The 23,765-nt window shown below is 40.2% G+C and overlaps 1 protein-coding gene across 2 annotated transcripts; it reads right to left on the reverse strand.

The window, feature by feature from the left end:
• Positions 1-1,702: 1,702 nt before the first annotated feature.
• On the reverse strand, positions 1,703-22,268 carry STEAP4 (STEAP4 metalloreductase). 2 transcript variants are annotated; one of them, XM_030497217.1, is made up of 6 exons: positions 22,161-22,268; positions 7,147-7,602; positions 5,236-5,763; positions 3,872-4,036; positions 2,801-2,892; positions 1,703-2,299 (listed from the first exon to the last, which is right to left on the reverse strand). In XM_030497217.1, exons 2-6 carry the CDS (start codon positions 7,600-7,602, stop codon positions 2,179-2,181), a joined length of 1,362 nt encoding a protein of 453 aa, XP_030353077.1. In that variant the 5' UTR covers positions 22,161-22,268; the 3' UTR covers positions 1,703-2,178. The 2 variants fall into 2 exon arrangements, with proteins under 2 accessions (XP_030353077.1, XP_030353067.1); XM_030497207.1 differs by having other exon boundaries at positions 1,703-2,892.
• Between the last annotated feature and the right edge of the window lie 1,497 nt (positions 22,269-23,765).

The following is a 23,765-nucleotide window of genomic DNA, read 5'->3' on the forward strand; positions in this document are numbered from 1 at the left end:
TATTTTATATTTTCTAAGTGTTGACTCTGATTTAGATTTGAGAGTCAACGCTTTATTGCTGGAGGAATTCTTAGAATGCCGTTATGTACATATGTACTTAAACGCTCTTCTTGTCTTCTGGAAACCATATGGAAAACACTCTTTCCAAAATTCATTTTATGATCCTTCTGATGTCCTCTCTGACCAAGCTTTGTCAGTACATAAGAAAAAATAAAATTAAAACACAAAAAGCTCAGCCATGAGCAATGTATAGAAGCTATCAACAGTTTTCATAGCACTGGCTATTGTTTGCAAAATATTATCATTGAACTCTTTTAGTTTAACTATCATGTAAGATTACTGAAGGAATTTGTTTTCTGTCCCATGTTCAAGAAACAAGTATGTAAATTCGTGAAGCAAATACTCCCCAGTTGCCCAAGAATAACAGGATATGAAATCCCTCACTTAGACTGGAAAAACAAGTGTTGCTGGAGATCTGGCCTGTTATCTGTTGAAGTCAACAAAGAGCCTGCTGCTGACTTCAGATGTGAGGGCTTTGGATCAGCTCCTGAGAGCTGCTGCACGCACCCCATGCAAACAAAGAGCATTGTCTCCTTGATTTGTACACAGCAGATATTGGCACTTTATTCTTGGAGTAAACAGCAAATTGCAGGTCGTTCCTGCCTGCTTCGCATTTTCAGTAAAACTTGGCCTGTGTTTTCATATAACAAAGCAACATGGTATCAGTCCCTGAAGAAGTTCTTTTGCCTTTCTTGCAGGAGCTACTTTGAGACTACGGTTTAGTTGTGAGTGAATATACAGGCAGTATTAAGCCAGGCTGCAGTTACTTTGTAGTGATTCTCAGTGAGGGTAAAAAAGACTAGGTTTGGTCTGTCCTTCTCTTTAGCACAAGGCACACAAAACCACATGGGAGCCTGTTTGCCTAGAGGAAAGGAGGCAGAGTATTTGCACTGTTTGTATTTCATAAAGCATGGCTTTTAAGTGAGTGTTACTTGCCATGGCTGTTGCTGTTTAAACTCCAACCTATAGGTTTCAGCTGTGAGAGGTAAAGGCAGGTTTTAGATCTGTATCGGGGTAGGCAGACACCCTCAAAATAAATCCTTTAAAAAATAGCAAAAATCCCAAACAATCTTGCAGTGTCTTGGAACTTTTATTACTATTTGTAATAAAACAAATCTGGACTAACTGTGTCACTGAGACCAGAATTTGGCCCCAAAATAGCAAATCTGGAAGATACGCACTCAGACTGCTGCTACTTATTTTCTGCTCTGTTGGTCCCTTTCTCTTCTACCAATAGACACACACAAACACACTCTTTCTGGCTTGTTCTCCTTCTCTCACTGCTGCTTCTGCAGCTGTCAGATCCTCTGTTTGCAAATTAACAGGAGGTCACCATCCTGGCTGGATCCTGTTTTTCCACATCCTCAGCTCACTTTGATGACTAAGCAAAGATCTGTTCATGTGAACATCCAAGGAGCAAAGATGGGTGAAGGTGAGCCCAGGGAGCTAGCTGAGGACAGGATCCCATTTTATTGCTTGCCCCAAGACCTTCCAACACCTTTGTGCAACTGAGCATAGCAGCAGCTGCATTGTATCAAAAGAGGTTCCCAAAATGATGACAGAGCTCAACACTGTTAAAAAAAATTCTTTATTTTGGTTAAAATATGTATATTTTCATAGAACACCTATAATATTGCATCCAAAGATCTATTTTTTGAAAAATCAACAATATTATCTTAATGAGATATAACCATGACACATATTACAACCCCCTAATATAATAGGATTTTCCTTCAGTTTCTTTCCTTGCTGCTTACACAAAAAAATCACTGATCACTTTTCACCTATACTTGAGAAGCTTAGGCTCCTGAGCACATCTCACATCTTTCTGCCATTTTGGTCCCTTCTCCATCCCCTTGCCACCTGAGTTTCTGGTAGAGCAGTACAAGCAAGGATTCAGTAACCTTTGCCCCATGCTCTTTGAACATTAGAGTTCCTGTACGTAAACCACACAGATCTTACTCGGCTGTCATTAAGGTATGAACAGAGGTCTGTTTTGGATCAGATATTAGTGGAGGATAAACTAATGCTGGGAGGAAGAGAGCTCTTCCTCAGTCAGGATCCATCCTGCTGTTCTGTGGGTGCTGGTGGCTTCTGGGGTGGAAGCAGGGTTTGTGTTCATGCACGTGTGCATGTGGATCTGTGTGGATATGTGTAGGTGCATGTAGACCTGAGTCGCAATGGGCAGGATAGGGAAGACACCATCGAACACCAAAGGTTATTCCAGTTCTGCCGAGCCCTGGAGGAGGTTTGTAACAACAGAGGAGCATCACTTACTTCTCTCATACTCTTCTTAGGAATGGAGGATGAATAGGCAAGGGAGAATATACTGAGCAAAAGAGAGGGCCTGCACCTGTGTGAAAGCATGTCTGGGGTGCAGGAATTCAATGGCCTCATTTGATTTGTATTTTAAGCTTGTCACTGGGGTGGCTTTATTTTAAACAGGGTCTGGCCAAGTTTTTAACTTTTTCTCTTGCTCTCCAGATAAAGGAGGCTCATGATTTCATTTTGATATGCCTTCATAATATTTTTTCTTGTTTTTGATAATTCTGGTTAGTTTAATTATACAGCAGACTTGTTAATAATGTAATTTGACTGTTCTGAGTATTGGGGATTCCTCTCCCAGCCCTGTCGAATTCGCGTGAGAGGTTTGTCTAGACAAGGAAATATCAGCACAAATTTGACAACCAGCACCATGCACGGAACAATGAGGGAGAGCATATAGGCATTCGGAAGATACCATCGGTATGATGATGGATTCAGGAACCGTTTTCCACCATAAACCAGCGTGTGTGCAGTGCACAAAATCAGTGTCAGATATCCCAGTTTGGACTAGGGGAGAACAAAGGAAAGAAAGAAAGAAGTGGAGGTTAAAAAGTAAATTAAGCCAGAACAAATGCAATTTACATGACACAGTAAGCTTTGTGAAATGTGAGCTTTGGGACTAATTGAGGACTGCTGAAATGAAACTGTTTTATAAAATATAAAGACTCTTACTTTTTTAAAAATAAAGATTCATTCAAATGGATTTAGGTGAAACACATTTCTTTGGGTTTTTTTCTGCATCAACAGTCCTGATAATTTTTGCTAGCTCACACATCCTGCCTGGTGGTTGTTGTATTTGTGAAAATACAGAGAAAACACTGCAATTCAGTGGAGAGATCCAAGCTTTTATATGCTCTGGTGCTAATCCATCCAGAAACACCATACTGTGCAAGTTTCTGGCCTTGATAAAACATTCATTGATAGTAATTTCCCTTTCTCTTGCCTCCCCTCCCCTGCCAGCCTAGCTCCTGCAGAGACATGGCAGCTTGCACTGAGCTTCTTCCGAATGGGGGGCTGAGATTATAGTGTTAGCAAGGGCAGCCTGTTTATAAGCACATCAGTTTTTAGAGTCTGCAGAAATTGCTTGGCATTGAGAGAATCTGAGTTATAAAGTCATTTTTCAGAGCCATTTTAATTGAATTATCTGATGAACCAAAAAAATTAGCCCAATAAATGGCTAAAATATTTTGTGACTTAGTATAATTGTGGTATTTGATAATTCCACAATGTCAGCTTTCTCTTTGTCATTTAGGAGCTCACGTCTTCCCAATTTTCTGTTGTTAATGCAGTAATCCCAGTTGTACCATAAGCAGGCGTCAGAGCAGCTGTGGTTTTTTACAGGTGAGCTGTATAGCTGTGTAGATTTTTTTTTTCACTGTGTGATGGTGGATAGTGCACACATCACATTTGGAGATACTAATGGAGGAAAGCCCTAGGTCTCTAGTAAACCTGCCTGTGGTCATAGTTGAATAAGTCTTTTTCTTACCTGTACAAATCGAAATTCTCGCCAGTTGACATTGTTGCTGACTGAAGGCAAGGAAGTTATTCCCAGAAGAACAAATAAAAAAAATCCTAAAATCCCCAGAGCCAAGTAGGAGTCACTAAGCCAGGCATTAGTGGTGTCGAGTGGTTCTGTTTTATTGTTCAGTACCTGAAGAAAAGAAGAGCAGGTATATATTAGTGATAGCAGTTTTAGTATCACTATGCAGAAAAAATATCCTTTGAGTTAACTGGGAAATAAACCTTATATATTAACTCCCTGAAAATCATCAGATTTTACTTTGAATGCTTTCTCAAAAAGCAAAAGAGGCATTATATTATGTATAGGTTCCATGTACCTGTGATTGTGGTGTGTGTTTTACACTTCTGTAGGTCTACTGTTGAGGACAGCTATGTGATCCTTTGTTGTTAAATAAAGTCAGAAAGTCAAAATATGTGTGTCGTGGTTTGAGCCCAGCCGGTAACCGGAACCACGCAGCCGCTCACTCACTCCCCCCACTTCTTCCTCCCCCCGCTCCCGGAGGGATGGGGAGGAGAATTGGAAGAATGTAACTCCCATGGGTTGAGATAAGAACAGTCCAGTAACTAAGGTATAATACAAAACCACTACTGCTACCACCAATAATAATAATGATAAGGGAAATAACAAGGGGAGAGGATACAATTGCTCACCACCTGCCGACTGATACCCAGCCCGACCCGAGCAGTGATCTGGGCCTTCCGGGTAACTCCCCCTGGTTTACATACTGGGCATGACGTGCTGTGGTATGGAATACCCCTTTGGCCAGTTTGGGTCAGGTGTCCTGTCTCTGCTTCCTCCCGGCTTCCCCTCCTCCCTGGCAAAGCATGAGACTGAGAAAGTCCTTGGTTGGAATAAACATTACTTAGCAACAACTAAAAACATCGGTGTTATCAGCGTTGTTCCCAGGCCGAAAGTTAAAAACCACAGCACTGCACCAGCTACTAAGAAGGAGAAAAATGACTGCTATAGCTGAACCCAGGACAATGTGCTATTTTCAAAGACAAAATATGTGCCATTATTAAAGGTATATGGAGAAATGGGGAAATGTGTTTCTTTAAATTACTCTTAATGTTTACATTTCCCCCGCTTATTTTATTCATACCTAAACTATCTAGGAGGAAGACTGAGGCCAGAAATCCCCTCAACTCCACATAATATCAACAAACCTTGGATATACCAGTGGTTAAAAGGAACACAGAAACTAGGAAAGTAACCCTATTGTAAAGAACATTGGATTGTCCACGTGAGTTTCTGAAGCTCAAGATAGAAGATAGTATTTGTAACAGGGCTGGAAAAAAAGAAGACATAGGGGAGGGAACAAACCTTACCTGGGAGATGATTTGGCTGCTCATTCTCCATTTTACAAAGGAGCGGATTGGGATAACAAGAGTGTACAAAACATGCAGGGAAGCAAATGCCAAGGCTACTAGTCCAAGTTGTTTCCTGCAGAGCATCCATTTGTCCAGCCAGTCTGGGAAACGGCAGTATTTGGTACCTCTGTATAACTGAATAATTGCAGCCAGTACACCAGGAAGATAAACCAAGGCAAGAAGGGTGAGTGCTAATATAGGGCAGATCCGATTTGGAATGGAAATTGCAATAAAAAATGAAAAGTCTTTGTTTTCATAAACATAAGGATAAATTACATTGCGAATCAAACAGTAGAAGAAGAAGAATGCAGCTAGGCCAAAGGACAAAAGGATGGGAAACTTCCACATTGGAAAGAGCTGCAGAGGGTAATTTTCTATTTCCTGAGCAGCCAAGAGGGATCCCTGATCTAGTGGAGTGAGACCCAGTGCACGAACAATATTCATCACTATTTGTTTAGCTTCCGTGTCATCTCCACAGACAAACACCTGCAGCCAAAAACAAACAGAAGCTTTATTTGTTTTGTGACTTTAGTGACATTCTCTATTGCCATCTTGCTTGGATATGGATGATGAGCACAAGCTTCCTAAGCTACTTGCTGGCTTCCCTGCAGGCCTTAATTTATATAGGCAAAAAGTAGCATATAGGTACTTTCTTGGCCAACAAGTCCAAGAACTAAGTATATGAAACTTTTCCTTGGGGAAAAGATTGTTTCAAGTGGCAAAATTTTGTATCTGAAAAGGACAATGTGTAACACACTTCGTACAAATCTTTACCTAGAAGACTTGATATACTCTTCTGAAGACCTGCAAGCAGTTTGTAAGCACAAGGTTTTATAGGAGTAAATAGGAGTAAAATTTTCAATAGGAATGAATAGGAACAAAATTTTCAATTGCTGCTACAGTGGTCCAAAAGTACTCCAAGGAATTGGGGACAGAGAACTTTAAAACATGATTGTCCTGTCACAAAGTAAACATTATTTCTTATTAAGTCTAGTAAAATAGTGAACAAATCATCTTTTCTGTGAGTGTGCAAGACAGTACTCTTTTGGAACTTCAGAAAGGGGGCAATTTCTGCTGTCAACGATAAAAGGAAGGCTTGTAGAGCTGAGGCTTGGAAGTCCTTGGGTCTGAAGTTTAGCCAAAACCATTTATCTGGCAGCAGAAAGTGGAGCTAGCAATGGTTTGAGTTGCTGTCTGATTCTGTGTGTTGTACAAGAACACTGTCCCTCAGAGTGCCAGAAAACAGGGTAATAATAAATGATTTGTCTTCAAGTAAGCTGCTATGTTGCTTCCTGTGACCAGCTCTGTGCCTGCTGGCTTGTGGTTAGGGAGCTGGTTAAAAGCACACACTGTTGTTGTGGTAAACTTCTGTGGGGATGAATTCTGATTTAAAAAACTTTCTGAATTTATTCACCTTCCAGCTCACTTCTGTTGGCCATATACATTCTATTGCCCCATCATACCCCTTGCCTCCCTTTTTTTGCTCTCATTTTTATTTTGCTTTCATATATTTCTCCTATCTCCTTTCTTTTTAACTTTACAATCCCAGTGAACAATTGATGTAACCCTCATTTCCTCCTGATTTGCTGTCTCTCTCTTTGCAGCTCTGCTATCTTTCTTTCCTTGGTTCTCTAGTGTCTCCAAACACTTTCCTGAGTTCAGAGGCAAGCTATTGATATTCCTTGTCATGCTGTATTACAAGCCAAAAGTAAATTTCAGCTTACATTTAATTTTAAATGCTTGATTATAGTGAAAATACCATCTCAACCCTGTATGATTTGAATGTCCCATGTGTGTTTTGTCTAGCTGTTAAGAAGCTATATAATACATAACTCTATGGCATAGGAAACCCCTGTTGCTCAGACTTACCTGCCGGCTTGCATCCAGTGTGCCTGACTGCAAGGCCCAGGCTGACACAGTGTTAAAGGCTTTCACAACCTTAGCTCCAGGCACCAGCTGAGCAAGGTACTCTGCGTTGGATTCAGGATACTCGTTTATTTTTAAGTTGTTGCTTACGTCCACCAGGACTTTTCCATGGAGAATTTCTGTTAGTGGTGTAAGGAAGTTGTAATTTTGCCTCTGGATTGCTATAATGATGACAGCAGCTTTCTGTGCTGCCTCTGCATGGCTCAACACCTCTGCACCTTTGGGAATCAGGCTGGATATCTGTGTGCTCCGGCTTCCAAACACAACAGGATAGCCAGACTGAATCATTTTATGCCCCAGAGCTCTTCCAAAATCTCCAGTTCCAAATATGCACACTGTCTCTCTTCTGTTGGAGGTGCTAGGAGCCAAAGCCATTATGTTGGAAGAATTTTTGTTCATCTGTTAAAAGAAAAAAGGTAATAGGAACAAACAAAGCAAAACATCGATCTCTTGGCAATGAAAATTTAACATCCATTCTGGTGACACAAAATAGATATCTGAAAGTTTTCTTGCCTCTTAATATGCTTACTGCACACTCTTTGGAACACACTCAGAAGATTTCTGTACAGTTTTCAAAAAACAGTTCTGGATATTCACCTCTCCATCTTTTACAGCACCCTCTTTTCCATCCATTTTATGGATTTTAATATTCAGCTGAACTGTTGCAGTTTTCCTCTCTCAAAGGGAAAGAAGGAGGAAAAGATACAGGAGCACAGAGAGCAAGGGTTGCACATGTTTTAGAGTGATTTCTGCTTACTTATGCTATATAAAAACATTGTAGAGGAGTGTGTTTCTAATTGGATTAGAGTCTGGAAGGCCTTTTGTAAAATACCTGAATAGGAGATATAAAAGGTAACTATAAACCTTTCTGTTGTCTTCAGTATTTCCTTAATACGACTAGTCAGTGCCAGTTTGTTTTATTATTGTTCTTCAATTTCCTGAAGAATATCCTGTGAAGCATTTGGACAGTGGAATTGGAACATTTCATGTTGAACATAGATTTTTGATATTTATATATCACTCAATAAAATTCCCTTTGAGGTTTTTATCTATTCTCCTTTGTCACCTGGAAGCTTCAAAGTCTTTAATGTATTATCTATGCCATAGCAGTATGTATGCTCTGTACTTGTAGAGTGAGACCTGTGATACAAATACAGAATCAAAAAGGTCTGCTCCAAAGGTCTTGCAGTAGGTCCAAATGCTGTGGTCCTCACTTTACAAAAGGTGAACTCAGACCAGAAACCTAAGGCCTGAAGACAAACCTCCAACAGGAGATCTTGACACACCCCTCTCTTGGCCTGGCCAGCAATTTAGTACTGAGAGCAGCCATTCAATTTGCAGGAGCCCTGATTCAAGACTCACTTGATCACAGGTAACTGTCTTAATTAAAGCTGTGGGAATAACTGATTTCCCAATTTTCCAGAAAGAAATTCATGAAATGGTTAGCTAGACCCAAAACATTTGCTTTTCTACTGCTGATTATTAACCCTTTGCTTACACTATTCTGTGAAGCAGCATTCAGAATAAAACTGCCATTTAAAAATACTGAGGTGATGTTCTTAATTTTCTTTTATATTTTTCCCTAGCCAGAACAGTTTTTGCTTTTTAAAGACCTGGCACAATTTTAAATTGTTTGACCCAAAACTTGCATTTGTTTGGTTACTAAAAGTATCAAGCCTGAACTTTCCCTACACTACCCTTCTGTGACCCAGAGTTAAGGGCCATGAGTCAAGGATGCACACATCTTTTTGGCCTGTGCTGTCAGGTGTAAGCTTCACTACCAAGACAGGAAGAGAAATGCTTATCCTGAGACTCATATGTGAAGATTTTGGCTTGAACAAGCTCTCCATAGAGCTAGCCTAGCCCTCAGTTGTCTTCAGTGCCTGCTCAGCACTGTTCTTGCAGGGAGCTGTGGGAGCCTTGGGATTTAGAGAGCTGCCAACAGAGTTTGCTTCTGATCAGTAGGGAAAGGCATTGGCTCAGGCAGAGAAGGGCCTGAGGATATGTGTGCTCGTGGCCTGTGTGGCTCGTGCAGGTCCTGTGGGAGTCTTTGCAGTGCAGCAGGGTGTCAAGCCCAGCTCTCCTGAAGCTGCGGTCCCAGCTACCCAGCTGGACTCTATGTACTTTGTCAATTAACACACTGAGTGTGAAAACAGAGCTTCAAAAGGACCCATCTGAATGTCTCCTGCATATGTGTGCTCTGACACATGCATACAAATGCAAAGTCCTTTGACATATTTAAAAATCATTACCTGAGGGCTTTATTAATGTCCCATGAGGCTCTAATATGACTAAAGCTATAAAATTCCTTTTTGGGGATAGTCTGTATTTCAAAAAGAAGAGTTGCATATGTAATATTAATAAATGGTCCAACTCAGTACCTAGTAAGACCCAACCTTCCTTTTGTAGTTTTTTAACAAAGTAGGCTCCTGTCTAAAATGAAAAATAAAATTTATTTGTCAATGCAATTGTCCAGTTGAAAATGTCTGTATTTGCCCTCAAGAAGTCATTAAGTTATTGCTGAGTGAGCTATGCAGATCATTCTCCTCTCCAAAGTAAGACTGCAAAAAACCCAAAACTCAAACAAATGTTACCAGGTAATATATTTGATATATCAGTTAAATTTATGTTTTGTTTGAGGTCATGAAAGTATTTAGTATAGACATGGATCCAACAGCAAGAAATAAGTCTATAAAGTGCTTCTGTTTTTCACTGATACTGAACATCTCATTTGCTAGTGAACACTGAACTCATCTTGCCAGAAAAGAGAAAAAGAGGGAGATGAAAAGAAATATTAATGTAAGGCACATTGGGTTTTTTCAAAATACAGTTTCTTGGAGCACTATCTAAGATGTAAAAGGACTTGTACAAGGCAGTGAATATTACTCCATGGAAAGCTGAAGAGAGTTAAAACTGCCTTTAATACTGGAGGTCTAATTTAGCTTAATGCCACTTTTTAACTTTGCCTGAATGAAGGAAGCTGAATTTACATTCTCTTTTCAAGAATTACTTAATAGGGATGCCCATGTTATGATATGACGGTACACTTTATATATTAGAAATAAACTGGTCACCAATGAATCTTTTAACAAATTAAATATATTGTAAAACTGACATCAATTCAACAGTGCATCTACTACTTAATCACATGTAAGACAAGGGAAGTTTGCTTTTAAATCCCAGGCCCTCTGGACCATGTCTCCTTCTAACAAAGACAGAAATTAATTTAGTTTTCTCCACTGAATCCTTTTTTGCTTCCTTCCAACATGCCTTTGTGCCAGCTGGCTGTTGTCAAACTAATGGAATGTTGTAGGCTTTGTAGTGAACTTCTGGAGGTTAGTTCGGGTGATAGGTTATGAGCACATAGCCAGTGCATAGATAAATTCTGTCTTTGCTGTGTGTATTTGAAGAAAATGCAGCCTATGATGGCAACTGGGTGGGTGTAAAGTCAAAACAAGGAAAATGGCCTTGAAGAGTCTATGACAGCAATAATAGCAATGCGAAAAGATAGTAATTTTCTATAAGACAAGGTGTTTTATTGTCATACATCAGTGTGAAAAATGGAAAGCAGAAGTACACTGCAAAGGCCACAGGGCCAGTCTGGTGTCTGGGAGCTCAGCCCAAACAGCTGATGGCAGTGGGGATCTGCTCTGTGCCTATGGGTTATGCTGAGTACTCCCAAAGCCCCAGAAGAAAACAGAAATGCCAGGAAAGAAACATGTAGTAATCATTATCTGTTCTTTTGTATATGTAGCGATACCTTATCTGAGGAAAAGCCATGGAGATTTGTTTCCATACATTATATTTTTGCTTATATCCAGCCCCCTAACATTAAAGCACCAGTGATGCCTTTTGTTATTTGAAAGATAATCCATTTAAGCTTCTGTAATGATTAACTGTGTTTTTTCGCTTCTGCATTGTTGCTGTATTCTTATACACATTTTGAGGAAAATGATGGTAATTTCTGAGTTTACTTGGTCAGTAATGATAAAAAAAGGCGGTGAAAGAAAAAAGCTAACTGCAAAACTGCTGTTTCTATCCACTACAAAAACTGCATAGGGGAACTGAATAAAGATACAATTCAGCAGTTACATGTAAATACTTTGGTATGTAGGAATTTGAATGAAGGCAGGCACATTGCATTGCATATGGAAAAAAGGAAGGATTTCCTATCAGAAGCAATGCCACAGGTGAAGTACAGTGCCAAAAGCGGAAAGGCAGAGATGGAAATGAAACATAGGTTGGGGTGGATAATGGCGGATGAGAGATCAGTGGAATGATTCAAAAGGTAGAAAGACAAGATGAAAGGAGCTGGAAAGAGCAATTTTATTATTTACATTTAAAAAAGAAGCAAAACAAATAACTCTGGTAGTGATCTCAAGAGATTGTCTAGTCCATGTCCCTCCCTAAGGCAGGATGAAATATATTTAAATGGAGTGTGATGGATGCTTGTCTAACCTGTTTGTAAAACCTTCCTATGTTGTGGATGCTGAAGTCTTCCTTGCTTACTGCTTTCTCAACCGTACTATTAGGCAGATTTTCCTACGTGTAATCTGTGTCACCTCCTCCAGGTGTCAATTGATTCCCCTTCTCTTTGCAGCAGCTTTTGTCGGACATGAAAGCGGTTACCGTTTCACCCTTTTCTTCTCTAAATGAAACAACCCCTGATCTTTCCCTGCAACTCATGCTTCTGAGAGTAGAGATGTTTCTCATGGCTTTCTTCTGATCTTTCTAGGCTAAACTGCTCCAACTGCAAAAACTGAATGCAATACTCTTGCTGAGATCTTACCAGATAGAAAAGGTTTGCTTTGTTTGCCTCATAGACAACACATCATCCTACTGTCACATTTGCCTTATTCATGACAGCTGATTCGTAGTCAGCTTGTGATGCATTAAGGCTATGAGTACTTTAACAAGCAGCGTGTAGCAACAGGAACCAAGATGTGGAGTGAAACAGCTGGTGCTGAGCACATGATGTTCACACTTTCCATGTGTCAGAGATTTCCACCTTGGACTAACTTTGGTCTAGTACCACAGCCTGAGTGCCCACTAGCAGCTGCAGTGCATTGGGATGCAAATAAAGCATGTCTTCTGGCTCATCTTTCATGGAAGCAATCTAGTCTCATGTGCTCCAAGAGGTCTGTGTGGTGTAAAGCAAGTGAAGTGGTGATCTGCTTCTACATCTGATCAGAACTGAAATACTACAGTAAATGCATCTTGTTACTCCCAATATTTAATTGGACTGCTCCCATGCCACTTGCTCCATCCTCAATTTCTCTCTGACTCAGAGATGTCTCATGCACTTGTCCCTCTTGAATAGAACCATATTTTTTCAAACTGTAGCTTCAATTTGTCAAGATAATTTTGATTTCTAAGCCTGTCCCCTAATGTGCTTGCAGCCCTTTTCAACTTTGTCAGATTGTCAGATTTAATAAGCATAGTGTCTATTCTGGTGTCTGTGCCATTTAACAAAATTCTGGAACAGGATTTTTGCCAGGAGAGACCCCCTGTATATCTCCAATAAATGTAGTCTTCCATTTTGACAATGATTAACTGAGAGATTGAAAATGTTTCTTTTGCTAGTTCTGCAGAACCTTACCTTAATTTAGGCTGCATTTTCCTGTTACTTTTGAAAATCTTCTCTAACATTTACCATACTATGAACTTCAATCATGTCAAGTTGCATAGCATCTGTGACTCACAAGGCCTGTTATCCTGCTATAAAAGGAAATGAGGTTGGTTTGGAATGATTTGTTCTTGATTAATCCATGTGCCTATAACCCATTTCTTTCTTATCTTCTATTTGCTTCCTCTGTTTGAGAATTGTATTAAATTGATTGGGCCATAATTCTGTACCTCCTCTTTCTTTTACTTTTCAAGATAGCTGTTATTCTCACCTTTCCAGTCTTTCAAAACTTTACCTCTTCCACACAGGTTTTAAAGATAGTTATTAATGGCTGTGGAAATGCTTCAGTTGTGCCCTGAACAATATGAAGTGAATTCCATTTGCCTTGCTGATCTCAGGTCATTTAACTCACCTGAGCATGGCCCCAGGTCTTTCTTCTGTCACCTAGTGGGAATTCTCAGCTTTTTGCTACTGATGTAAACCCTTTTATCATGGTTGACACTTCCAGCGAAGAAAGAGCAAAATATGCATTACAGAGTTTACTTTCTCGGGGTCATTAGTCAATGGCTTTCTCTTAGTTGAGTGGTGGATCAATTCTCTCCTTGATTTTCCTTTAACAGTTTATGTTTTTACAGGAAACCTCTTGTTATCCTGAATGTACCTTACTAATTACATTTCTTCTTGTGCTGTGGCTTTTCAAATCTTACCAACATGTTAGTACTATTCCTCCATGCTTGTCTGTAGATTTGGATTTATATATGCTGTTTGAGTTTGAGTTCTTCTCTGTTTCCAAAGAACTCACAGCTCCAACCACATAGCTGCCTTACTGCAGTCCTTGCTCTGCATAGCAATCTTTATGTCTCTGCTTTTAACAGTTTCTTTAAGCAGCTGCCAAATTTTCTGATCTAATTTTCCTCTCAAATTGTACTTCTCATGGAACATCACCTTCCCACATTTAGAATTTAATATGCTCTGCTTATTATTCTGCTAGGTGGACAAATCAGTTTTTGAGGACGATCTCATCTGGTGGCCTTGTGATGGCTTCCAGCTATGACAGAACCTCTGTGTTTTCCCCTCTATTATTTTCTAAAAATTTCTAGGGTCTGTGTTCTCTTATCTTTTGATTCAGAGCAAAAGCTTAGAAGATGAAGCAGGATATAAGGGCAATGAGAAGATAAATGGTCGGATCATTGCCAGGAGTTTGTTCCACAGCCATGTAAAAGAAAGGTTTATAAGTAGAGTAAGGAGAGAGTTACTGGACAACACAGCTCTGACTCAGGTAGGTTGTGGTGTTGTCTACTATAGGAACTAGTCTCGAGATTTACAACACTGATCCATATATCTTCTTTTTTTTTTCTGTTTAAGCTGATTGTAAAAATCATAATCCCAAAGGTGGTCAGTCATAAAGATGATGTGCAGAACAATTATTAAGGGAGTTTACCTTTAAAAAGTGAAGTATCAAAGGCCTTCTTTCAATGTAAGTTAAATATTTTGACTGCTATTTCCTTGTAAATAACAGCAGGATGCTTTATATGTTCACTAGCCTTTGATGTTTAACTCCGCTTGTACAGTAGTGAAACCAGGACATCTGGGATAAATGGTTAGGGTTCAGACCATGCCCTCCTGTAGATCTCATTTTAAGCTGCTGACATGACATCTTACATTTCACCTTAACTCCACTTCTCTTTTAACACAGAGGATTTGCCTGTTTCTATTTTCTTTTTGTTTTCCAAATCTCTCGTCATTACAGCAAGGATTAGCCAAAGTTTCTCACACAGCATCCACATATTTAAGTCCTCAAGCCTCTGCAAAAGGTCTTTTTCAGACAAAGCTCTTTATCTCTAGTCAGGAAGCACCTGAAAACATGCAGTTCCTTACATGGGGTTCAAAACCTTGTTTACGTAGTTTGAACTTGGGGCTGAGCACATTGCAACTCATTTCACTCATTTCACCAACAGAGATTCAAAGTGTGTCTCTTCCCAAACACTTTGAAAACAGATTCTTGCCACCATTCCACCACGGATTGAAACTCCAGCATGCTGTCAGACTTGATATGATTACACGTCTTAATCCTGCTGGGCAACAGTAAGCTGATCTTGAATTAGCATTTATGGCTGAACTGGTGAAAATAAACCCTTCAGAGGTGTCCTGCAGACCTTCCTAATACCGCTTTGATCAGACTAAAGAGGTTTAATCAAGTTTGCTTCCTGAATGCCTCTATGTGCACCTGATACTTCCCTACCTGATAAACATACATCTTAATCATGGGTGGGCTGCACTTGTGGTAACCACGGTGCTTTGACACCATGCTAATGGCATGTGCTCATGATGGTGGCAACAAAGAACAGTGCCTACAACCAAGAGTGTCAAAGGCAGTGGAAATGGCCTTTCCCTTTCCTTTTCCCTTTCTCTTTCCCTTTCCCCTTTCCCCTTTCTATTTTCTTTTTCCCCTTTCTCTTTTCCTTTACCTTTCCTTTTTTACATCAAGTCTCTTTTTACATTGTTTTTTTCAAATCCCTCTATACCTGCAGATTGGCATGGTGAGCTTCAAACAAATAAATGAATAAATACATAGTTTTGTTTGGAACTGTACTTTTTTCATTGGTAATTTTTAGTTTCTCATGCTGTCAAGTTCTCCAGAGTTAAATAGCTTCTTTCAGGAATAGACTTAATTCTCATAATTGTCCTAGGTATTTATTGCATGTACTGGCAGGGAGAAGTCATCCCCAAATGTTTTTATTTCTTTTTTTGTAAATGAGAATCCTGCTTTGTCTTGTCATCTATGATCAAAAGCTGTGTATTAGACAAAAGTGTCCTAATAAGCCAAAATTACATATAGTACCCTATTAAATATAGCAGAAAAAGAGAATGATTAATACTTTATTTCTTGCATATGTAGTACTGCAGCTTTGGAGGTATCTTTAGGAAGTATTTCACACGTGCATAATGTTCAGTAATCCTGGTGTAGCTTGGAAAATAGGTGAAATATGATTTAAAAAGTCTCCTCAGAAAGACACGTACACTACTCTGAGGCAATCTCATTTACTTAGAATTTAATTTTACCATTCCCACAGAGAAAGAATGCACTCTATAACGAATACTGTTTCTTATAAGCTGACAGTTGTAGAACCAAATCTGCCTTAAATTATAAACTGCATTTTCTGTTGCTTGATACGCCTAAAACTGAAAGGCATGTAGCTAAACTACTCTCCTATGATTAAGCCAGTACTTAAAAACATAAAGGAAATAGCAGAATAGCTCCTAACAAATGTATTACAACAAATTATTCATGAATTTTCTTTCAAGCAAATGAATATCTGCTGTTCTTCTCAGCAGAAAATCCTGGGCTCCAGGTTTTGACAAAGCTGATAAAAAATAATTGTTTGAGACAATAAATCCTCCTACAGAGGACATTGCATTTCCCACATCTTCACTTTTTATCAGGAGAACACTAAAGCTGCCTAGAGGCTCTTCAAACAGATGAAGTATAGGGCTAAATAGATGTGCTTAATGTTGTCTAAATCATAGCAAACTACTGAGAGGGTTGGAAATCTCACCACCTCCAGCTGCTCCCATAAACACATAAGTCCCAGCTATAACTTGAGTAATTTCCTCAGTCTTCTCAGGGCTGTTGTACTGCTCTGAGGTGTGTAGGTATTAAGCTTTAATCCAGCCTAGCCAACTGCACGGAAAATGAAAATATTTCATAAAACTCTTGAAGGTGAGCAAGGGTGAGAAGGAAAGACAGACCTGCCTACAGCACAGAGGCACTGGATTTATCTCAGTTGACCCAGGAGATGTCCTGGGACCTTGAAAAACATGTTTTCAGATCCACCATGTGGAAAAGCACCTCCTGGATTCCTGCTGAGTTCTCCCTCACTGTGAAGCTATTCTTCTGAGCATCTTTTATCTGCCATTTAGAGACATTAAGAAATAGCTCTGTCTCACAGAAAAATAACACTAGAAATAATGAAAGCCTGGCTTCCTATGGGTTTGTGTTTCTTGACTGATTACAAGCGCTGATTGAAGCTTCTTTCCAATCACAGTAGATGACTCCTATAACATTTCTTCTCACGAATTTTTACGTCTTTTAAATGTATATAGTCACAGTATAATCTTTCATTTCTCAGGACTCTTCCGTGGGGTCTTCAGCTGCATTTTTTCATGCAAAAGAAGGAAAACGGAGCCCTCTCTCTTCCTAGTAAATTTGTTTGAAATCATCACTTAAAAAATGATTGAGGAACATATAAAAACATACATACACCCACAAACCTCTACATGATCAGAGGAATCTCACTTCCTACAGAAATCAGGCTAAAGTAATGGACACCATAAAAAATTCATGATTTACACACACCCACATGTGTGTCTGTACCACCAGAAGAGAAGCAAACAAGTGAGAAATGGCTCTTCAGTTGTGACTCTATATCATTGTGTTTATTGAAGGGCACAGAGGATGAGGCAGGGCATGCTATTTGGGATGCCTTTACTGAGAGCCCATCAGTAGGATACATGGAGACTGGAATTAGCTGGCATTACACCAGCAGCCAACCAAAACCAGACCTTCAGAGTACTAAAAATGTGAGCGTTCAAAGCCACGTATTTGTTATGAGCTCTAGGAGCCCGAGTCTATTCCCATTTACACTAATGGAATTGTTGATACTCAGTTAGCTTGCTTTTGGGCCAGGTTGGCACAAGCAGGAACAAAATGAAGCCCAGTTGCTTCTTAACACTCGTGATAAAATCAAAGGCGAGGTGGCTGCTGCAGTGCAGTGACGATGTTCTTGGCTATGCTGTGCTCTTAGAAATCTGAAGAGTGAGAGGGAAAGTATGATGAGAGATTTAAGAAAAAGAAGCATGAATATGAAGGTTTCTTGCCAAAACAAATACATGTGGATTTGCAACATGTCTGGAATGACGCCAAGCAAATTTTACAGAAAGTTCATTGCTCTGTGTTCTTGATTACACAAGAGCATAGACAAAAATGTGTTTAAAAACATGATTTAACAGTGGATAACTTTATCAGATTCCTTATTCACTTAATATAAAGTACATTAAATGTATTTACTTGCTTCTTTTGGTTTCCTTTCTTTCTTTTACATAGACTTGAACATTTTCCTCTCCTACTTGACTGCATGTGAGTGGCACCTGCAGAGACATGCCTGCCTTCAGGACAAAATGAACACTGATAATTTCATAAATAAAGAAATCATGTTCCTCACCAAAAAAGAAAAAAAAAAAAAAAGAGACAGTTTTAAATGCTGTTGCATTTTTCAGCAAGAAAAAATTGTTATCAGGCAATTTTAAAAAACTAGCTTTTTCTCAAGATGTAAGAAATTCTACTTATTACCAAGCCAGTAATTTCAGGGCAGCATCCTATACTGAGAAATGGAAAGATCTAGGTTTTTCTTCTTGACAGAGCTCCCTTTTGGTTCACCTCAGATTTTTCAGATGCCCGAGCTGAATATTGTAATGGTAATCCCTAGCCTGGCAAGTAAGACGAGCGTGCATGGCAGTGGTTACTTCCTGGGCTCCTAGCCCAGGTGTTGGTACAAAGGAAACCTCTCTGCCAGAATACTGCCTGTGAGTACAGCTCTTAGAGCACAGCACTGCCACCAAATTGCTCGCGGTGCAGCACGGGGCAGCCAGCATTATCCTGTGCCATGGTCCACTATGCAGAGACATAGGAAACTTTACACAAGACCTCTTACAAATCTCTGCTGCCTGAGCCCTCTTATGCAGAGGCTGCCACCTTCAGAGAGAAGTCACCCTGGTTTCTGCCTTCTGCTTTCTCCTGGGTCTTAGGCAAGGCCAGTGCGTATCTCTTGTTCCCACCTCTGTGAAATATGTGGGGTTAAGACAGCAGTTACACTTTTGGTTCTGCATGTCAAGACCATGCAGTAAGCAAGAAAGGAGCATGACAGGCCCTATCTATGCAATTGGAGTGAAGGAAAAGGTATTTGGGACATGATATGAAACAGAGACAAACGAAAAGCTTCTGTGTTCTTACTAAACTTAGTTGAAGAGGAAAGAAGAGAGTGCCAGGAGATACGAAGCAAAGTGTCATGCTGCTTTTGTAATTGCCTAATTGGACAAAATAATTGTCTCCCGCAGGGTGACCCTCTCTTGCGACTCCAGCAAGGAAATGCAATACAAAATGAGGAACTGGATTTTCTGAATAAACCTATTGTCCTTATTGCATTACCATTTTATGCTATTACAATTATTGCATAATTACCCACTTGTTGTGAGTACTCATATCTTTTTACATATTTCCTGCTCTCACAGTCCTTGTAGGATAGGACCACCGAGAGAAATCCTTTGTCAAACATTCCCGTGCTCTAATGATGCCAGAAAGTGTTTTGTTCTTTGGCACTCAAGTTCTTCACTAAATTTCACAGCACCTACGGCCTATTTACCTAGAGGCCTATAGAAACTTGCTCACATAGTTGGTATCACTAATGGATTGATGACAGGCAGCAGTAAAACACTTTGATCCCAGTCCTCAGGTGCTGTAACTTGTCTGAAGTGGATGGCTGAGCTGCTTCCACCGTTGATCAAGCAGTTTGTAGCAGATTATTATAATTAAGCACCTTTGAAGTGCCAAGTTACATGAAGCTCTGGTGCAGTTCAGGTTGTAGAATTCAAATGAAATTGATTAATATTCTCATTTTTATGGGATATCATGCTGGTTATGGAAATGGTTTTTCTGCACATTCAGATTTGTCCTGGTGAGGCTGCTCTGCTTGGGAAAAGCACATGGAGGGAAATCATCCAGAGCTGAGAACCTGTCCTCACTCCTAATTTAATCTTAACCTCATGTTTTCTTAAGCAAGCCATGGGATCTGCATCTCCCAGCGGAGCTTTAGACCCAGCCTTGTTGCTGAACCAGGGTGATCTGTGGCACTTTGGCAGTGTGACACACAAAGCAGCTCAGCCAAGCATGAGAAGAGCAGTCCTGAGCTGTGTAGCCTGAAACTGCACCTGAAACTGTGCCTCCACCACCAAAGTTAGAACATTCCTCTGGTAATACTCCCAGGAAAGGGTCACATCAACAGTTTAGTAAAGAAAGCCACCTTTGCCATTGTGCCTTGGGGTTGTACTCAGTAGTCACTATGAGGCTGGGAGGCAGCTTTGTCAATCCTCTAATTAAGGCTTTTGCTGGCAACTATTCCCGCTCCTCCTCTGTTTCCAAGAATCATGGATGTAACGAGCACTCACCTAGGCTGCCACCCACTGCCTGCCACAGCCCTGCTGGAGCACCCTGCCCAAACTGCAGCAGTGGATAGAAGAGAGCTGTCATCAGCAGCCCAGAAAATGCTCCATGAGGATATTTGAGAGTGCACTCATTTCTCACAGCCCTGTCCACAACATCAAGTAAGTGAATTTACTATTATTTCATTGGCTGTGCTCTCACTAAGGGGAATACATGTTGAAGAAATTTTGGAAAAGAAGAGAACATGTGGTTCTTAACAGTGGTGTCAAAAGAGGAAAAAACACCCCAATTTTTATTCTAGAGCATGCAGGGACAAAACCTTTCACATGTGAACTGCAGTAAACATCTTTAAAGGTGACATGCAAATAACTGTCCCTAGCTTTTCTTCCCAAGAAACACCTTTCAAAAGCCAAAGTCTATATACATTAAAATCTAAACAGAATAAAAACGAAGTAAAAATGCCAACATCTATAAAATGTCCCAGAGAAAATGCTTAAGAAGTTGCAGTTCCCCTGTGCTAGCACTGTAACTGGGAGAAGTGGTGGGCTCAAATCTTGAAGTTACAGAATAAACAGGTTGTAATAAAAATAGACTGGGAAGCAGTGAGGGAAGCCTTAAAATATGCAGATCTTAACTACTCTCCCTGAAAGCCTCAGCTGCTGCCTGTGTGTTTGAAGGACTGGGTTTGCAGGGAGGAAAAGGTGGTTCTGAGCACTCCGTGCCCACACTGGGCACACTGCTGGGGATTTTGCTTTGAACTAGCTCTGATCTGGTCCTGTGAGCTTAATTGCCATTAGCACTGGGATTGTATTGTTTCACCCAAGAGCAGCCAAGACTGCATGTCCCCAGCCTGCTCTGCGATGTGAAACACAGCACTGTACGTGGCAGGAGGCAGCCAAGTCAGCTCCCAAGTGAGCTCCTGCTCTGAAATAAAGCACTGAGGTATGCAATGCACTTTGTTAGTTATTTCTCACTGCAAAGTAAACCCTTTATCTGGTTACCATTTCTGCCTGTAACTAAGTAATTAAAAAAGTGCCATCTGCCCAAAACTGTACAAATATGAAAAGTGCTTAATATGTTTGTATAAGAAAATTCTAATATGGAGGAAGAAAGTACAGGGGTGCTTGATTTCTCAATGACTATTGGAATATTTTGGTATGTAGTCACAGTACTACTTCATGCTAGTCTAAGTCATTGCTATGAAAAAATTTAGGAGCTTCAGGAAGGCCACATCCAAAAAATCATTTACATCTTCCACTACTTGCATCATTTTATAAAGTCTCAACAGTGTTGGAAAAATTGGCTTATAGTCTGAATGACAGTTTGTGTGGCAGATTTAGAGGGGATATGAAATATTCCCGTATCAAAGCTGAAAAAGAGTTCTGACAGCTGCAAATGCTCTCTGAAATAATAATGTGGAGCTGTTATAAGACAATATTTAAGAAAAATTAATTTCTTTTTGCAGCATTGAAGTCCCTTGCTTATAAAATATTAAAAAGGATTAAAATTTGTTTGCTGCCTGAACAGGAAGAGAAAACGTGATATTATAGAATCATAAAAGAATCATTAATTTCAACTGTTACTGGTGCTAGCTTATGATTTGGGGTAAATCAAACACCCTTGGAGTATCTGCACTTGCTACTAAAATTCAAACCAGAATCTTGGCTCTAGCTTAGGAAAGAATATCTGCTTTCTAGCTTCATCCTTTAAACCCCACTGACCAGTCTTTATTTGCAGAAGCTTTCTCCACTTCTTTAACTATTGCAAACACGTCTGAAAGATTAAATAAACTTGTTATCTGCTATGTAAGCTCTTTGAATACCAATTGACTTATCTGAAGTTCTGGTTTGTCCTAACTTTACAGATACAAATCCTTCCCTATTTCAGCTCTTAATGACTAATATGTTGTATAATGTCAACACAAAACCAGGAGACATGGCCTGGTATTTTTCTATCTAGCAGGGAGAAAGGCTGGCATAAAATTTTAGCAGGAGACTTACAAATTTAAGTTCAAGCCCACCTAAACTCTTCCCAGGTTGACAGTTTAGCCATTCTGCTCCCCGTTCCCACCTGCAGAGGTGAGACAAACCTGTGTCTCATCTATGTGAAACTCACCTGTGCACTTAACCTGCTGCAGTCCCCTTAGGCAAGCCAGTGCTTTCCCAGCTGGTGAGATGCTGTTTGTGCTGGAGCAAGACACCTCAGGAGCTACAGATAGGTCCTATTGCTGGGAGCAGAGTGCAGAAACCCCAGCAGCCTGGCCAGCATTTATGTAGTAGAAGCCAGGGCGAGCTCACAGGGAAGGGCGAAACGAGGGGATGTTGCAAGCCTTGTCTGACTGTGCGGGTTGAAAGAACTTCCTGTCAAAGTCTCAGGGAAAGTCCCAGCCCTAGTGTTTACAGCTGAGGTGAAGCTGTGGTTGCTTTTATCATGCTGGCACTGACTTGCCCCTTGGCTATTGGCCAGAACTAAGGTTTGGCTGCATTCACCCACTCTTGGAAGACTAACCTGAGAATCCCAGAAGCCAAAAATGTTGTAGCAACTATTTGCCTGGAAGGGGTGTTGCTTTTTTTGTGTTAGGTCTCTCCTGTGCCATTCCAGCTGTGGGTAGGGACAGTAAGAATGTCACATTGAAAGGAATTTGGCATGGGGGTGGTTGAAAGCACCTGATCTCTGAGATTCTGTAGATATTCTCGGCAGCTACAATGATCCTGTGGAGCCAGAGCCTGTGATGGGTACATATTGAGAAATGAGCTTTTAAGGGATAAGCCTCTGGGAGGATGCAAAGCTCTTCACGTTACACATCTGTTTGGAATGGGAGATAATTCAAGACAGATGCCTTGAACATCAAGAGATTACTGAACTCATCATGGTCCAGATAGGAGAAAGGGGGTAAGAAAGTCCCACTAGCACTGAGATTTTAAAAGAAGTTTGGAAAATAAATTGAAGAGGATTTAAATAGTATTGCACTCTAGATTTGCAAGCAATGTCTGCCAGTAAAGAGGAAGAAAAATATTTTTTACATCAGCTTGCCATGGGGAGACTTACTGGAAAAACTAGGAAAACACACTAAGAGAGCAAAAGAGAACATAAAACACAGAGCTAATCTCTAAAAAAGAAAAAAAGAAATGACAAGAAGTTCCATTCAGAACAATCTGTGACTGCGCTAGGGCTGAAGAAACTGTTTCTGAGAGCTTGAGTTCTAGAGAAGAGATCAGATTGTGTTTGAGATTTAGGACAGTAACAGCCCATGTCACTTGTGCACTGTGGCAAAAAGCGCAAGCCAATATGATGCTTGAACCACTGGAAAAGATCCAGGAATTGAAAAAGGTGGTATCACTTAAGAAGAGTGTGAATTTCAGCAAGGTGCACATCGTATTGGCAAAGCTAATGGCTTGGCTCAGAGTGTCTTACAGGTGGAGCAAAGGGCATCAAGGCAGTGGACATGCCTGGAGTTAAACAGTGCAGTATTCATTTTCAGCTGAGCCATCAACTAACATGCTACCAAAAATAGTGTTAGAACACTTAAATTAAAACCCACAGAGAGTGGAAAGGAAGGCAGTTGACTCTCAGAGCTTAAAATCATAAGGCTAACACTACAGAAGATGTCTGAGAAATAAATGTAAAAATTCATAATGGAAAAAAAGTCAAGTGCTATGCCCTTGAGAGCATCAAGGTGATCTAAACAAGGTGATCCTGTGTAAGAACATGAGCAAAAAT

Source organism: Strigops habroptila, chromosome 1 (genome assembly GCF_004027225.2).
Source record: "Strigops habroptila isolate Jane chromosome 1, bStrHab1.2.pri, whole genome shotgun sequence".
NCBI classification, from domain to species: Eukaryota; Metazoa; Chordata; class Aves; order Psittaciformes; family Psittacidae; genus Strigops; species Strigops habroptila.